The 18655-nt window shown below is 38.9% G+C and overlaps 1 protein-coding gene across 2 annotated transcripts in view; it reads left to right on the forward strand.

Annotated features, from left to right (window-relative positions):
- The window catches only part of ABHD3 (abhydrolase domain containing 3, phospholipase), a 52056-nt gene extending 44781 nt beyond the window's left edge, over positions 1-7275 (forward strand). Inside the window, exon 10 of one of the 2 annotated variants that reach the window (XM_088019336.1) lies at positions 6707-7275. In XM_088019336.1, coding sequence (XP_087875462.1) covers positions 6707-6816 — 110 coding nt within the window. In that variant the 3' untranslated portion in view covers positions 6817-7275. The remainder of the gene's footprint in view (positions 1-6706) is intronic. The other variant, XM_088019337.1, reaches the window with a different exon arrangement.
- Positions 7276-18655: the final 11380 nt, after the last annotated feature.

Below are 18655 nucleotides of genomic sequence, written 5' to 3' on the forward strand. Positions count from 1 at the left end.
AGGGGGAGTGGGAGAGGGAGAAGCAGGCTTCCCCCGGAGCAGGGAGCCCGATATGGGGCTCGATCCCAGGACCCCGGGATCACGACCGGAGCCGAAGGCAGACGCCCAACGACTGAGCCACCCAGGCGCCCCCTTTGCTCTCCATTTTATACCCCGGCGGCCAGCACAGTGTCTGCCTCATATTAGGTTTATTATTAATTAATGATACTTAATAATACTTGAACCAGGTCCTGAACCTGATGGCATAGTAGATCTTACATGCAAATCAAGAGTGGGGAGAGGAGAGATTTTTGCAACCACTCTCCACCTCAGAATATGTTAGAGCAGCTTGTTTCCCCTTCTAATTTTACAGTCAAAATGGTAATTTGTAAAATTTCACAGTTGCTCTGAACCTAACAAAACCCTGATCACAAGGTAAGCACTCAACTTTTTAGAACCTAATTTGGAGTCAATGAGGACAATTTGCAAGGTCAGGTGATAAAGAATACGTAGGAAATGGGCTATTTCAACTCCAGTTCTCACTTAAAAGACAGTATTTTGGACCTAACCTTTTCTGAAAACAAGCTAAGACATAGAATATAAGCTGATATTCCTTCTCCTACAATACAAAACAGACACCAGCAATGATATCCAAGGCAGTAAGAATCATTGCATATAATTGATTTTATTGTTTTGCTTTTAAATTTTATCTCTAAACAAAGAGGCTGATATTTACATATTCATGGGCTTTATGATGATAAAAATGATGTTTTCTGCTTTCATCATATGCATTTTTAAGCTGTGAATTATTCTACTGTGCTATACTGTAACTAAGTAATACTTTTTCTCGCTCTATCCTTCAACCACCTAAATGTGGAAATTATTTTGAAAATAGTGAAAAACAAGAATTTGACAAGAATAATTTACCTCTCTGAATATCTCTTTTAAACAATTTAAATAATTTGGATCAAATAGAGACTCCTGGGTGACTCAGTCTTAGCATCTGCCTTCACCGCAGGTCATGATTCCAGGGTCCTGGGATCGAGTCCCGCATCGGGCTTCCTGCTCAGGGGGGAGCCTGCTTCTCCCTCTGCCTGCCACTCCCCATGCTTGTGCACACGTGCTCTCTCTGATGAATAAATAAATAAAATCTTATATATGAAAAACATTTTGGATCAAATGAAGATTTCACTTTCAGTTATGATCATGACTCAGCATTAATTTATTACTGGACATTGTATATTTTGTGCTTTCTAGAAAGGGTTATCTTCTTCCCCACAATGAGTTAGATATTGGTAGCCAAATTTTGCAAACAGTACAGTAATCATATCTACCTCATTTGTACTTCAGGGTTATTGTTGATTATAATTACTAAGGACTCAATACCAGCTGGGTATCAACAGACAGGCTAGCCGTATATTTATAGATGTGAATGATCACAAAAGAGCAGGGCGCCTGGGTGGCTCAGTTGGTTAAGCGACTGCCCTTCGGCTCAGGTCATGATCCTGGACTGCCGGGATCGAGTCCCACATCGGGCTCCCTGCTCAGCAGGGAGTCTGCTTCTCCCTCTGACCCTCTTCCCTCTCGTGCTCTCTATCTCTCATCCTCTCTCTCTCTCAAATAAATAAGTAAATAAAATTAAAAAAAAAAAGCATTATTCTGTTTTGTACTGTCAACCTATTAATTGGTGCCTGTAAAGTTTATAGCCAGGTCTTTTTTTTTTTAAGTTTATTTATTTACTTATTGTTATGTAATCTCTACATCCAACATGGGGCTCGAACTCAAGACCCTGAGATCAAGAGTCACATGCTCTTCTGACTGAGCCAGCCAGGTGTCCCCAGCGCCTATAAATTTTAAATAGCCACTTTATCTGCTTTACTTTACCTACGAGCAGACACAAGCATTTTAGAATTTTTTCTCTATTTTTTCCAAGCTCACAATGAAGCATGCAAAGTACTTAATTCCTGGACTCTGAATACAGTATATTTCTCCTAATGCCATACAGAGGTGTTTCAGTATGGCCTTTGAAACCTCTAGGTTATCTTACCAGAGTTAAAGGAACCCTTTGAGAAACATGATATAGATATATCTATTATCTATTATATACATTTTCATGATATATATTCTTGAATATATAAATTTAAAAATGCCTGTTATTCTCTATATTTACTTAGAGCCACTTATAATCACGAATTATGGTTCCTAGTATTTTAAAATCATTTCTTGAGAAAGATATTTGGACTTGAATTCACAGCATTTGCACTAGATTCTTGTCTCTGCTATCAATTCACCATTTGATCTGAAGCAAATCATTTATCTATAAAATGCAGAATGCTCAGAGTTGGTACAAGGATTCAAGAGATAATATGTATGTGAAAGTGCTTTGTGAGCTAGAAAGAACTCTAGAAATGTAAGAAGTAGCTATGAAAAGATGTTTACTATTACATACCACTGACGTGTTTGTACTAATGTAGCTTTCTCTATCAAAAACACATTGGTGGGTGCCTGGCTGGCTCAGTCCATAGAGCATGTGACTCTTGATCTCCAGGTGGTGCATTTGAGCCCTATCAACACACTGGGTTCAGGGTAGGGGGAAAAGTACATATTGATCTCTATGGTCACATTAACTTGGATCCCTTGGCTAAGGTGCTGGGGAGATACTTGGAAACTATGCAAATATCTTGTTTTTGTTTTAACTTCTTTTCACTCTTTGGTGGATCTTGCCTGCAGCAATTACTTTCTATTCCCCATATTCCTTCTATATTTAAAACTGAAATTTTTCTGAAAGACAGGGTTGTCACTTCTCTCTCCCCCAACTCCATTTCTTTATTTATTAATTTACTGATATCAGTATAGACTCATGGGTATTTGTTTACCACTGCTAGGCAATTTTCCCAAAATGTGTTCATACAAAAATCTGAAACTGCTTTATCTGTTTATGTTTATGGTAGCTTTATTCATAGTCACCAAGAATTGATGGTATTCTAATTCTTTGGGTTACAATTCAATACTATGGTTATTTTGTTATTTTAGTTGTTTCAGCTTGGGATTTTTCTCTGGTTGATTTGTCTCTTTGATATGCCTTTGTTTTTAAGCACTCTGGTAGCACAAGATGCTCTAGGCTCATCTTGTATTTTCATTATTCCAGCCCTGGAATCAATTAATTCTCCAAGGAGCCCTGGTTCTTTTCTTTAAAAAATAGTATTTAAAGGGCGCCTGGGTGGCTCCGTTGGTTAAGCGTCTGCCTTCGGCTCAGATCATGATCCCCGGGGTCCTGGGATTGAGCCTCACGTCTGGCTCCCTGCTCAGCAGGGAGCCTGCTTCTCCCTCTCCCACTCCCCCTGCTTCTGTGCTCTCTCTCTCTGTCAAATAAATGAATAAAATCTTAAAAAAAAAAAAGAATAGCATTTTAAAACCAAGACGTAGGTGATAGATATGCTTGTTGCACTGGGGCCCCACTGCTCGTAGCCCCTCTCAATGGAGTTAGGAAAAAATTAATATATAATGTGTACACATGTACATATAAATGTATCTATCATCTGTAAATAAATAAGAGTCCGTATTGATACCTCTGACTCCAATTTAGCAACACAGATTTAATTCTAGCTTCCCCCTCTGTCCTTATTTGTAACTCCTTTCTCCCAGTGAAATACATGTCTCTGATTATCTATAATATATTTACTTATTTGTTGAACCATACAAATAGATTATAAATAAAGCAGTTTCAGAATTCCTAAACTGTACCCTGTGACAAGTTTACTGACTAGAGTAAATTTTTTTATAAAATGCTCTTTTTGTCTTTATAAAAAGACAAGTGTTACAATATCCATTCAAAACACTTTCAGTTAACTCCTTTCAGTGTGGTTATGTGACTCATTTGTAATACAGTTAAATTTGTCACCATGTGCATTTTATCCTTCTCTCCACATCCTGGTAGATTTGTAAAATTTATATGAAGTTTACTCTTTGTGGCAAACAGCTCTATGGGCTTTAACAAATACACCGATTTGTGCGTCCACCACCACAGTTCTATATGTGATCTCTCCATCACCTGCTTAATTCCACCTTGATAAACACTTGTAGAAAACCATTCCTTCCGCCCCCACAGACCCTGGCAACCTCTGTTTTCCTCACTATAGTCTTGTCTTTTCCAGAGTATTATATAAGTGAGATCATGTACTGCGTAAACCTTTTGGATCTAGCTTCTTTCTCTTAATAAAATGCATTTAAGATTCATCCATAGTTTCTGGGGCGCCTGGGTGGCTCAGTTGGTTAAGTGTCCAACTCTTGGTTTAGGCTCAGGTCACGATCTCAGAATCGTGGGATTGAGCCCCATGTTGGGCTCCATGCTCAGCATGGAATCTGCTTGAAATTCTCTCTCCCTCTCGTTCTGCCCCTTGCCCCACTCATGCTCACTTTCTCTCTCTCTCAAATAAATAAATAAATCTTTAAAAATCCGATTTGTCTATAGTTTCTAATTTAGGAATTCATTCCTTTTTATCTGAGTAGTATTCCATCATATAGATATACCACTCTTTATCTATTCATTAGTTGAAGGATATCTGGGCTGTTTTCAATTATTGGTGGTAATGAATAAAGCTACTATAAACATTTGAATACAGGTTGTTGTGGGGCACCTGGGTGGCTCAGTCGGTTGAGCATCCGACTCTTGACTTCAGCTCAGTTCATGATCTTAGGGTGGTGAGATCAAGCCCCATGGCAATGGGCTCCACACTCAGCAGGGAGTCTGCTTAGGATTCTTTCTTCTCCTCTCCTCTCTCATAAATAAATAAATCTTTGAACATAGGTTTCTGTGCAAACATAAGTTTTCATTTCTTTTGGGAAAATACCTAAGAGTGGAATTGCTGGGTAATATGGTGGGTGTATGTTTAACTGTATAAGAAACTGACAAAGCATTTCCCAAAGTGTCTGTACATGTGCATTCCTACCAGGAATTTATGGGAGTTCCTGTCACTCTGCCTCCTCACAGCATTTGGTATTCCTTTTTTTTTTTAGACATTCTAATAGGGGTTAAACAGAAAGGTATTAAAGTTAAACAAGTCAGCTTAAGGTATTTAAACTGTAAATGTGTGAATTTTGCCATTATCTCAAAATGTATCAAAGAAACGTGTGAAAATATTAAGAAATGTCAGCAAATGAAAGGCAGAGGAAGGCATGGGAATAGTTAATTTAAGACAGTTATCTTTATACTCTTATTTTCTTTTTATTCATTTTTCATATTCTAGCTACTGGAAAGATAAATGGTATCTTTGCAATGAAATGACAGGAAAAGTCACTCTGCATAAAAAGATAAGAAAATTGAGCTAATAGTTCAAATATTTAGCAATAGCAGGAAGGCTAGATTCAAGCTCACTTCTATTTTCCCTAATTTCTCATAACACCAATCATTGGGCTTTTTGCCTACAGAAGGTAAGCAACAAATGACACCTCCTGGGGGGGGAGGCCCTCCAGAGATGCATTTCCTTATTATCAGATAAGTAGAAATGCCCAAAGTGTTAAAAACAAAAGTGGTATGTCACTCTCAGAAACAGGCAAACATAAGCTATACTACTGGAAATCAAGATAGTGATTACCCATTGGGACAGAATAGTGACTGGAAGGAAGTAGAGGTTGCCAACTTGCTGTTAATGATCTCTTGATTACGTCTGGCTCACATATGGTTTGTGTACTTTTGTGTATGTATGTTTACAGAAAATTATACATACATTCCTAACACTTAGGAATGGTGGATTGAGGGGCACCTGGGTGGCTCAGTTGGTTAAGCATCTGCCTTCCGCTCAGGTCATGATCCCGGGGTCCTGGGATTAAGCCCCACGTTGGGCTCCCTGCTCTATGGGGAGCCTGCTTCTCCCTCTTCCTCTGCTGCTCCCCCTGCTTGTGCTTGCGCTCTCTCTCTCAAATAAATAAAATCTTAAGAAAAAAAGGGGTGCCTGGGTGGCTCAGTCAGTTAAGCATCTGCCTTTGGCTCAGGTCAGTGGGGAGTCGGCTTCTCCCTCTCATTCTGCTCCTCCCCCTGCTCGTATGCTCTCTCTCTCTCTCTCAAGTAAATAAATGAAATCTTTAAAAAGAAAAAAACAGAATGGTGGGCTGAGAAAAAAATTATTGCCAAGAGCCTGATCTTCCTTTCTGCATAGTCCTTGTCTTCTATTTCATCTTTGGTTTCAGCCAGGAATTAAATTAAGAAGAAAGTAAAATTCTCTTTTGTTTTAAAAAATTATTGGGGCTCCTGGGTGGCTCAGTTGTTAAGCGGCTGCCTTCGGGCCAGGTCATGATCCCAGGGTCCTGGGATCGAGCCCCACATCCGGCTCCCTGCTCGGCTGGAAGCCTGCTTTTCCCTCTCCTGCTCCCCCTGCTTGTGTTCTCTTTCTCGCTGTGTCTCTCTCTGTCAAATAAATAAATAAAATCCTTAATTAAAAAATTATTTATAGTTGATACTTGAATACAGATTTGAACTGCACTTACATTTGAACTCCACTTACATGCCAAGTTTCTACAGAACAGTATGTAAATATATTTTCTCTTCTTTATGATTTTCTTAAAAACATTTTCTTTTCTCTAGCTTACTTTATTGTAAGAATACAGTAGATAATATATATAAAATACAAAATATGTGTCAATCGGCTTTGTGTTATTGGTAAGGCTACCACTCAACAGTATGCTATTAGTAGTTAAGGTTTTATTTTGTTTTGTTTTGTTTTGTTTTAAGTAGTCTTCATGTCCAGCATGGAGCCCAACATGGAGCCCAACATGGGGTTTGAACTCCCCACCCTGAGACCAGAATCTGAGCTGAGATCAAGAGTCATGCTCAGTTGTTGAGCGTCTGCCTTCGGCTCAGGTCACGATCCCAGGATCCTGGGATCGAGCCCCGCATCGGGCTCCCTGCTCCACAGTAAGCCTGCTTCTCCCTCTCCCGCTCCCCCTGCTTGTGTTCCCTCTCTCGCTGTCTCTCTCTCTGTCAAATAAATAAAATCTTTAAAAAAAAAAAAAAAGAGTCATGCGCTTAAATGACTGAGCCACCTAGGCACCCCTAGTAGTTAAATTTTGGGGAGTCAAAAGTTTTATTTGGATTTTTGACTTCTTGGGGGCTTGGTGCCCCTAAGCCCTGCTCTCCCTTGTTCAAAGGTCAACCTGTATAGGTCTTCAGCTATACTGAGAAAATAAGTACTAAACGGAATGATTTTGTGGGAAAAAAATTGTAAAACTTCCTAAGAAAATAGAAAAAAAAAAAGACTTGAATAAACAAGAAACATGTTTCAGCATAGCAAAAAAATGAATGTTATAAACTGTTTCCAAATTAATTTATAGTTTTAATGAAATCCCAGTTAAAATCCAAGTAGAATTTCTTTAGAAATCAATAAAGGAATTCTAAAAGTTATCTACAAAAAGAAACAGAAAAGAACAGTCAAAAATATTTTTCAAAGAGGGAAGATGTTGTATTATCAGAATTGGAAAAGCGAATTATGTTGCTGTTTAAACAGTTATTGGTGCAAAATTTTTTCAGATCACTAAAACAGACTAGAGAACTAGAAAGAGACCCTAATATATACTAGAATTTAAGAAACCAAAAGCACAGTGAGGAAAGTGATCAAAAGACATGGATATACAGTTCACACACACATTTATAACAATACAAATAGCTCTTACAGAGGCACCTGGGTGGCTCAGTCATTAAGCGTCTGCCTTCGGCTCAGGTCATGATCCCAGGATCGAGCCCCACATTGGGCTCCCTGCTCCGCGGGAAGCCTGCTTCTCCCTCTCCCACTCCCCCTGCTTGTGTTCCTGCTCTCGCTGTGTCTCTCTCTGTCAAATAAATAAATAAAATCTTAAAAACAAAAAAACAAAAAACAAATAGCTCTTACAATAACAATTTGACCTCTCATAAATGGTAACTAAAACTATGACATATTTTTAATCTATCACCAATATTTTGAAAAGTACGATAATACCACATATTAGCAACAGTGTAAGGAACTAGACATTCTCATACATTGCTGGAAAATGTGTAAATTGGTGGAGATCTTCCAACATTTTGATTCAGAAATTCACTTCTAAGAATTTATCCTTCAAGAACACTGGCACATGTAAAAGAACAAAATAATAAAGGATAAAGTTATTTGAGAAGACCTTGTTTGTAATAGCAAAAGATTGGAAACTATAAACACCATTAGGGGAAAGGTTAGATTAAGATTCCTTCTCTCAATGGAATAAAATGCAGCCCTAAGTTAGAAACACCCTTAGTTACTAATATGTGGTTTATTAGTGGGGAAGATGTTGAAGCAGCCAGTGGGGGTAACTGATGGATTTAAGACCCTGAAGAGGTGGAAGAGAATGTGATCTAGAGCAAAGATGCAGGATTTGGCCAAAGAAAGAAGTGGGGGGCACCCTTTACATTGTAAAGAGAGACAGAAGAAAGAACCAAATGCAGAGCAAGTAATAGAGTTTATTTTTCTCTCTTCACAAACCTTCTGTACTTCACTGTAGCTAATCCATGGGTCTTCCTTTCCCTTCCTTTTCCGAAATTCCCATTTCTCTAAGAGCTTCCAGACTTCCAAAGCTTTTTGGACTATCCAAGAAGATACAATTAGCAATCATTTTAATTTAATATGCATTTACTGAGTTTCACGTATGTGCAGAATATAGTATTAGGCTGTGATGGACACCAAGAACCATGATAATGATGAAGTCAGACACATATATACACATTAATTTACAAATGGTGAAATCAAAGTAGGTTTTGTTTTGTTAAAGATTTATTTATTCTAGAGGGGAGGGGGGGAGGGGGATGGGTTAGCCTGATGATGGGTATTGAGGAGGGCACGTTCTGCATGGAGCACTGGGTGTTATGAACAAACAATGAATCATGGAACACTGCACCAAAAACTAATGATGTAATATATGGTGATTAACATAACAATAAAAAAATTAAAAAAAAAGTAAAAAAAAAAAGATTTATTTATTTATGAGAAAGAGAGCACATGCACATGGGGAGCGGGGGAGAGGGAAAGAAGCAGAATCCCCACTGAGAGAGGAGCCCCATAGGGGCTGAATCCCATAAGCCTAACATCATGACCTGAGCGCAAACCAAGAGTCTGGTGCCCAACTGACTGAGCTACCCAGGCGCCCCTCAAGATAGGTTTTGATAAATGGCGCAAGCCAAGCTACTCATGCTATTTGACAAAGTCCAAGTATGAGGGACAATCCTGAAAATCAGGAGACTCCACAGCTGGCTCCTGCTACTTCCTCTCATTTTATTTGCAGCAATCTTTATAATCATGGGGTTTTTTCTGGGGTTTCATGATAAAATGATTTATAAATTTAGTTATGCCTATGCAAGCAATCATAATGAAACTGATTCCAAAAAGGCCGACGATGGGCCAAGAAGTAAAAATACCCAATGTCCTGCAATCTGTAAGGGAGCTGTTGGATCCAGGCGCAGTAAAAATTCCTATTGATGAGATTCCTCAGGCACCTCTGAAACATCAGGATTCTAGGAAAGGAAAATCTCATTGTCGTTCCCACAGTACAGGGACCTCCCTATGTTGCATACAAACAGGAGGCCACCTCTGGTATGCCCCTTGAGGCAAGCCCTGGAATAGGATAATTTCCTTACCCCTACTCCTCCCATTCCTTATACTGGAGTTGATAATGAGGACATGAACAAATGGTATAAGATTAAGGGAAAAAGGGTGCGGGCATCATCTGACAGCCTCTGGGAAAGGATTAAGAGGAGTGATCCTCCGTGGTGTCTATGGAGCAAGGACAAGAGACGAAAACATATAGAAATGGAATAAGTACTTTGATAAGATAGGGTGCACACATTGTAAGCTATAAATAAAGTCGCTCCGAGGCTATCGGGAGGAGATGCTTACAACCTGATCCTGTGTCCATGTCTCCTCACTCGCCGACGCTGTCCTTTCCTTCAAGGACCCTTCCCCTGCTGGAGCAGGACTCTGGCAGATAAATATTATAGCAGATATACAAAGTGCTCTGGAAATATAAAAGAGAGAAAATATTATTATGATGGGAGCAAGAATTAAAAGGGGCTTCACAGAGAAGGTAATACTTAAATGATATCTTAAAGGAAAGATAATATTTTCTGAGGGGTACAGATGGAAGCAAAGGGGTTCCAGAAGGAATGTGTAAACTAAGTTACAGAAAAGAGGGAGAAAGCAAATTAAAGACAAATCCATTTAAATCATTTTTCCCTCTCTAACAATTGTATTCTTCCAACTCATAAGTTAATTATTCATCCAACTTGAGTTTTGGAGAGGGGATATTTCAACCTCGACCTCATGTCTCAGTGACCTCTGGGTGACTTTCTGCAGCTTCTTTGGCACAAAGAAGGAGGGCAATGTAAATGATATTCTAGTTCCTCGGAGTAACGGGAGGATGCATACCTTTGGAGAACACTGAGCATCTCTCTGGAGGCAGAAATTCATTTGTTGTAGTTTCTCATTAGTTCCCGTTTGTCCTTCCTCTTATTCTACTACTAAAAATAAAATTAAGAAAAAATTAGCAACCTAAATGGAAAGGTGGATGTGTTTGATACCAGTCATAAAACATACTCAGGGCAAATTTTAAACAGCATTTGAAAATTAATGTGGGGGCGCCTGGGTGTCTCAGTCGGTTAAGCATCTGCCTTGGGCTCAGGTCGTGATCCCAGGGTCCCGGGATTGAGCCCCACATTGGGCTTCTTGCTCAGCAGGGAGCCTGCTTCTCTCTCTCCCTGGTTCTCCCCCTGCTTGTACTCTCCCTCTGTCTGTCAAATAAATAAATAAAATCTTAAAAAAAAAAGAAAATTAACGTGTATCTTCTGCTTCTAATTCCAAGCCATGTCAGCAGAAAGAAGACAAAACGAGTTCATGGCATTAGTTAATATTATAGGTATGTTTAATGTACCCATAGTTCACTATTCCATCGCCTATCTGTAATCACGGTTTTCATCAACACTATTCCTAGAGAAAACCAGTCACCAGGAAGTGAGGGCAGGACAAAATGGTTCTCTGATTCATGAACTCACTAATATGATTTTTAGGTTTATTACATTATAAATCATATCTTTTGCCCAAATTCAAGAGTATTTGGAACCCATGCATTTGCTTAAACCAAAGGCAAACTACTGAAATAAAGGGAATTAGGTCTTGACTGGAATGTTAGAATATTTTGGGGGCGCCTGGGTGGCTCAGATGGTTAAGCATCTGCCTTCGGCTCAGGTCATGATCCCAGGGTCCTGGGATCGAGTCCCGCATCAGGCTCCCTGCTCCTTGGGAGCCTGCTTCTCCCTCTGCTTCTCTCTCTCTCTCTCTCTCTATCCCTCTGTCTCTCATGAATGAATAAATAAAATCTTAAAAAAAAAGAATATTTTGTAATTATGTATTTCACACCACTTACAAGTCATTAGGGAAGTGGAGTTGGAAAGCCTGACTTTTAGAAAAGTCCGTCCCCAACCCCAAACCTTAAGCTGAAACCATTATGAAGTTGATGTTAAATAATTTATAAGTTCTATTCATATTTAGTTCTATAGACTTTCTACTCCATTTCTTCTTTCCTCATAAGACAAGCTCTTGTAAGAGAATCTGACATAGACAAAAGCAATGCCTATGTCTTGTATACATCCATAACTGGAAATATTTCCTATGTTTTCACCTGACCTGACTCTTCGGGAGTGGGGCAAAGAGCAGTGGGAGGTGAATTATTGTGGTTCGAATGTTCCTGCCTCCATCCCAAAGTCCTCCAAAGGAAGTTCAGAGTAGCGGATCTGCTATCAACTCCAAGAGTAAAAAAAGTTAGAAGCATCTGTTCAGGATTCAAAATTGCTCATTCAAAGGTGAGAGCTGGCTGAACCACCATACGATTCACCAGTAATGTTAGGAAGGCTGGGTATTTTGGAGAAGGGTCATATGATTTCACAGTTCCTAAAAACTCTCCATCATGGCCAAATATGCACCAAAAAGGATCCATCAGTTACTTACTGGACTCAATCTATTAGAATAGCAGATTATTTTTCTCCAAACAGCAATCATAGTGTTGAAAAAAATTCCTAAATTTGGAATGGGAAACCAGATGGAAGATCTGTCCTTTTCACTTATGAGCTGTGAAACTATAGAAAGGTATTTAACCTCTCTGAAGTTTACTTGTCATCTAAAAATGGGCACAATATGCCATGCTACCAGTGAGGATTATGAGCATCCAAATTATATCAAGTAGATGAAATTGTTTATTAACCAGCAAGGTGCTATTAAAAATGTAATATATTATTAGTTATTATTACTGTGATTGAAGTATTAATACTCCAAAAATTAATATTCATTATCCTTACTTTCTGAGTGCCAATTTATAAAAGGAATTCATAATAACTTTTACTGACATCTCACTTTATGCCAAATAGTATTCAAAGTGCTTTACTTGTATTTATTTTATTTTATCTTAAGATTTTATTTATTAATTTGACAGAGAGAACACAAGCAGGGGGAGTGGGAGGCAGAAGGAGAACAAAATGAAGTAAGAAAACATTAACCACTGCAAACATATCATTTATGAGGCAACTGGAGAAACTGAACATTGCCCGGATATTTGAGTTTTTTTTTTTTACATGAGAATGATACTGTGGTTGTATTTTTAAAACAGCCCTTATCTTTCAGAAATATATACTGAAACATTTGTAGATGAAATACCTCAGATTTGCTTTTTTTTTTAAAGATTTTATTTATTTGAGAGAGAGAGAGAATGAGAGATAGAAAGCACAAGAGGGAAGAGGGTCAGAGGGAGAAGCAGACTCCCTGCTGAGCAGGAAGCCCGATGTGGGACTCGATCCCGGGACTCCAGGATCATGACCTGAGCCGAAGGCAGTTGCTTAACCAACTGAGCCACCCAGGCGCCCCGAAATACCTCAGATTTGCTTCAAAATAATTTTGGGTTACGGTGGGGGCAAGGGTGGGGAGATGGGTGACAGCACTGATGAAACAAATTTGTCCAGGAGTTGATAACCGTTGAAGGTGGTAATAACTCTATGAGGGTTCAGTGTACCATTTTATTTTGCTTATGTTTGAAAGGTATAGCCATCATGAAAGTGTCACATAATTCCACTAGTGAGTACCTATTCTAAGGCAAATAGAATTAGTCATCATCTACCAAACCACTTTGAAATCCTCTTGAGAACAATCAGTGCAGCAATACACTGAAAACTATTAAACAAGCAGTTATCAAGCACACCCCTGGTTTTTACAGGTGCCTCACTCCTTAAAGCATGGGGGATGCATTGTCACAACCAACTTGTTCTGCTATAAGCTCATGTGATCTTTGACACATATATGAAGTCTTGCCAAACTCAAGTTAACCTTTAATAGTACATAGAATGAAGGGGCTCCTGGGTAGCTCAGTCGGTGAAGCATCTGCCTTTGTCTCAGGTCTCGATCCCTGTGTCCTGGGCTCTCTGCTCAGTGGGAGTCTGCTTCTCCCTCTTCCTCTGCCCCTTCTTCCTGCTTATGCATGCTCTCTCTCAAATAAATAAATAAATAAATAAATAAATAAATAAATAAATATCTTTAAAAAATAGTACATAGAAAGAATCATTGTCATAATGATTCATCTTGTCCCTACAAAGGTAGTGGAACAAACAAGATGGGCAGGAATAATACTATAGCACAGAGGTTAAATGCTCTTTCTTATTAGAACCCATTAGGGTACCTGGCTGGCTCAGTCGGAACATGTGACTCATGATCTCTGGGTTGTAAGTTGCTAACATTGGCTCAACACATCAAGAATATCAGGTCCTAGGTTTCTTGGACTTTCCCTCACTGATAAAAAATCTCTGCTACATTTCCAGTCCTCTCATCTGTGACTCAGGGAAGAAGGCCAAGAACAAGATGGGCAGGTAAATAAAGCTTTTACGCAAACATATTTCTATTTCCAACAAAATTGGGTTCTGTTGGTAAGAGCAGAGAATGGATATTGGGTGGGTGACTAACAGTGTATGCTACAGAACCCACTTAACCCAAGTTCTCCAAAGTTCTGTATTCTCAATATTCTGGCTCATAGTTAACTTCAATCCATCTTTAAATAAAGCAGGAACCCACATAGATAGATGTATGTATGCATGCATGTCATAAATATGTATCAGGAATTTGTGGCCAAATTTATTTATTAGAATCATATCTCTATCTATAATTCGATGTTTTGGGGTTTCAAGAGTGCCAATTAACCATCTCTGGGTTTTGACTCAAATTGACTAAAACAGGTGGAGCTAGATTATCTGTTTTATTAGTGGTAAACTAGATCAAAGAACACAATTTGGATCGGAAGATAACCTGGAATGTCTTTCTTCCCTCAACGCACACTTTAGGACAGGTTTTTGGGAATAACTGAATGCACAGAGCACATTTACCCAATTTGTGGATCCAACACAAAACAGAAAGCCACACAGTGTGGAGAACCTCCATGCTTGCCTTTTATTTATTTATTTTTTAAATATTTTATTTATTTATTTGAGAGAGAGAATGAGATAGAGAAAGCATGAGAGGGGGTAGGGTCAGAGGGAGAAGCAGACTCCCCGCCGAGCAGGGAGCCCGATGCCGGACTCGATCCCAGGAGCCTGGGATCATGACCTGAGCCAAAGGCAGTCGCTTAACCAACTGAGCCACCCAGGCGCCCCATGCTTGCCTTTTAACAGATGCCCATGGGGAATGTCAGTACAATACAGGATTCCTTGAAAAGTGAGGTACACAAAATGACCAAGACTCTTTGACCCTCAATATTTTATGGGCTCTCTCCTATTTCATGGGCTTACACAGGAATGTGGAAAGAGAAAGACACGTTGCCCCGATATGAAAGATAATTTTTAGGTTACAGTTTTCATGGATGTTCCCTGAAGGTTGTCATTTTATGAGAATATTTAGTAAAGATTAGGAACCTATTATAAAAGTATGATTAGGAAATTCAAGTTCATTATTTCTTACTGAAATATAATCCACAATAAATCCAAAATAAATGATCCAGAAAGACCTTGGCCTAAATAAACATGCTTTTCATTGAAGTACAGTACGTTCTTAGCAGAATTTCTGCTTTTTCTAAGTTGGTTGCCAACAAAACATCTAAACACACAGAGATTGCCAATGTTACACACACAAAAAGTGTAAATATACATAGAAGATACGCTCTGAAAGGGAAGATTGCAGTTTAGTGGGTGGGAGAAACTAGATCAGAGGTGAAGGTGACTAGTGGTAAGAAGAAGTAGATATGCAAGTGAGAAGAGATGATCAAGATAGAAGATGTAAAGAATTGGTCTCTGTGATGGTTAATTTTATGTGTCAGCTTGACTGGGTCACAGGGTTCCTAGATATTTGGTTGAACATTATTTCTGGGTGTATCTATAAAGGTGTTTTGGGATGAGATTAGCAACCGAGTAGAGGAGATTGCTCTGCCCAACTTGGGTAGACATCATCCAAACCATTGAGGGCCTAAATAGAGGGTGGAAGAAGCTAGAATTTGCTTTCTGATTGATTGGGCTGGACATAGGTCTTCTGCCCTCAAACTGGAACTCACACCATCACTCTCCCAGTCCTCAAGCCTTTGGACTTGGGCTCACACCGGTGGTTCTCAGCTCTTTGGACTCAGATTATAACTACACAGCCGGCTTTCTTAAGTCTCTAGCTTGCAGGGGGCTGATCATGGGACTTCTCATAATTGTGTGAGCCAGTTCATTATAATAAATCTCTTTTTATATGTAAGTATCTCTTATTGGTTCTGTTTCTTTGGAGAACCTTAATAAGTTTTTTTAAAAAGCTTATTGATGCCTTTATCTATGAGCACATTAAGATTCATTTTAGCCAAAATCCCTCAGAGGATGTACATTATTTCCAGCAAGAAGAAACAAAAACAATTATCAAATGCTTTAATTGTGCACAGTTATGGGGAAATACTAAAAACAAAACAAAACAAAACTTCCAGGCCCTGGCTCACATCTTAAAACCACAGAGTAGAGCCCAGATTCAGATTATGCAGATAGATCAGTCTGACAAGCAGATGTAGAAGTGGCTCTTGTTTAATTGGAAACACCCATATCTTCACTGAAATTTCAAAATCTCCTCCCTGACTTGGAAGGCTCTTACTTGGAAAAAAAAAAAAAGTAGCTGCTGAATAACCATTAACTGCCCATGGATCGAGACAAAAACAACACTGAAGCTCTAGGCTTGGAAATCCTTGTCAGTTGCCTTCCTATAGTTTATTTTGGCTTCTAGAATGAAAATGGTTCCTTGTTGTAGAGAGAAAGGCTCATTTTTTTTCAGATGAATCAAATTAACCTGAGAAGTTCCCCAGAGTGGAAGGCTCAGGGACGGCTCTCTCTCTCAAATGGCCAGCTCTGTCACTATGAAGACTGTTTATAGTAAACATAGTAAACAGCCAGTAGACAATTATGAGATTATGGCAGTGATTTGGAAGAAGAGCTGACAAAGAGGTTTTGTTTCTGCAAGCATATAGCTTGTTGAAATCCTACTTCAGTCATCAAGCTATTGGATGTCTTCTCACGTCCTCTCCCAGGGACAGGCCTACCTAGTATGGTTGTTCCTTACTGGAGTATTCCTGGGGTAGATGTAGGTAAAAAGCTAATTGATGTTTAATTTTCCTGAGCCTCATTTTATGCAGGTGGAAATGCCGTCTTACAGTGATTTTAATATGATTGTCATGGTCTAAAATGTAGCAATGTGCTTGGAGAGAAAAATTGCCATTCAAAGCCAGCAGGTACAGTGTTTAGTCTCTTTCATTTGGCACAATATGAATATTGTGTTACCTATTGTTATGGCAACACAGGATAAAAATATTATCCAAAGGTAATAATTAAGTGTTGGTGATGCTGTGGAAATTGGAAACTTTATACATTTTATACATTGTTGATGGGAAAGTCAAATGTTACAGCCATTTTGGAAAACAGGCCAGCAGTTTCTCAAAATGTTAAACATAGTTACCATACGATCCAATAGTTCTATTCTTAGGTGTATCCACAAGAAAGTTGAAAACGTGTCCATAGAAACTTGTCCGTGAATGTTCATAGCAGTATTACTCATAATAGCCCAAAACAGAAATAACCAAAATGTTTGTCAACTGATGAACTAATAAAGAAAATGTGGCATATTCATACCATGGGATTTTTATTTAGCAGTAAATGAAGTACTGGGGTGGGGAAAAAAATAAATGAAGTATGCTACAACTTGGATGAACCTTGAAAACATAATGCTAAGTGAAAGAAGTCAGTCCTAAAGGACCACATATTGTTTCCATTTATACAAAATGTCCAGGATAGGCAAATTTAGACTGACAAAAAGTAGATTGGTGGTTGCCAAGGGTTAGAGGCAGATAAGGGGAGATTGGAGGTTGATAGCTAAGGGTATGGGATTTCTTTTGGGGGGTAATGAAATGTGGTGATTGATGCACAATCCTGTAAATATACTAAAAGCCATTGAATTGCATGCTTTAAATGGGTAAATTCTATGATATGTGAATTACATCTCAATAAAGCTGTTTATTAAAAGAAAACCCAAATGTCAGTAACAATTCAGGCATATCCAAAGAATTAACAATGAAATTTCAGAAAAAATGTCTTAAAATCTAAAGGAAAAAAATTATAGTAAAATTACTCAGAATCAGCTATTTAGGTATATTAACTTGAACTAAAAGTATTTTTCACCACTGACATAAATATAACTCTCTATAGCATGTCAACTAATTCAGTTATCAATTGCATCAAGTTATCCCCAGAAAGAAGTACTACTTAAAGGTCTACATTCTATGGGTGTTTACTGTCATTCACCCATGGATCCCCAGTGCCAATTCTCAAATGGCATTTCCCCACATTCTTCAGGAATGTGCCTCCTAACATTTAACAAAAAATAATTCTATTCAAACACAACTTCCAAATAATGCAAAAATTTTGTTGTCATTCTGTACTTCAAGGGATACATGTGTCAATATAGACCTTGGTACACTTTCCACTTAACTGAAGTGAAGGGTATTGGCTTTTGCTTCTCTGTTGTAAAGCAGGCAGCTGGAGGTAGCAGAGTGGGTAAAACTTGGGAGGTAGAGGCATTAAGAGGATGAGACCACAGATTGCCTCTGAACAAATGGTCTTGAGGAAATTTGGTCCAGGAAGTGAGGAATTGAGAGCTGGGCCAGAAAGCTTACAAATGAAGACCTACTGAACCCCTCAGAGCAGAGTGTTTTACTTATTTCCATACCCACCCCTCGAACTCCCCAGACCTGCATAAACTAACCACACCAAAACTACCTCCAATTCTGCAGCTTCATCCTGTCAGGATCACACCAAGAGGCCAACTTTACCGAACAACAAGCTGTTAATCTTCAAGCAAGAAAAAAAGAGCTTTTCTTCTGGGGGAGGTGGCGGCGAGATGGTCAGGTTGTGCAATACTAGTGTAAAAGAGCCTAATGTCAAAATTTCAGAAATGTTGTGAACTAGTCGACAGCGTGTTAGTAGTTAGTAGTTAGTAGTTAATAATTCTACCACCATGGTAGAGGAATCAGCAAATGCTACAAGTTGTTTACCATTTACCAGCACACCACAGGCCCACAGGGTATGAGTCTCTGAAACTTTCCTAGCAAGCTTTAAGTTTTACTAACCAAACACATATGGCAAATGCTCACCTCT

Source organism: Eumetopias jubatus, unplaced genomic scaffold (genome assembly GCF_037043125.1).
Source record: "Eumetopias jubatus isolate StellerSeaLion01/CBP00866 unplaced genomic scaffold, mEumJub1_p1.0 scaffold_16, whole genome shotgun sequence".
In the NCBI taxonomy this organism is placed as follows: domain Eukaryota; kingdom Metazoa; phylum Chordata; class Mammalia; order Carnivora; family Otariidae; genus Eumetopias; species Eumetopias jubatus.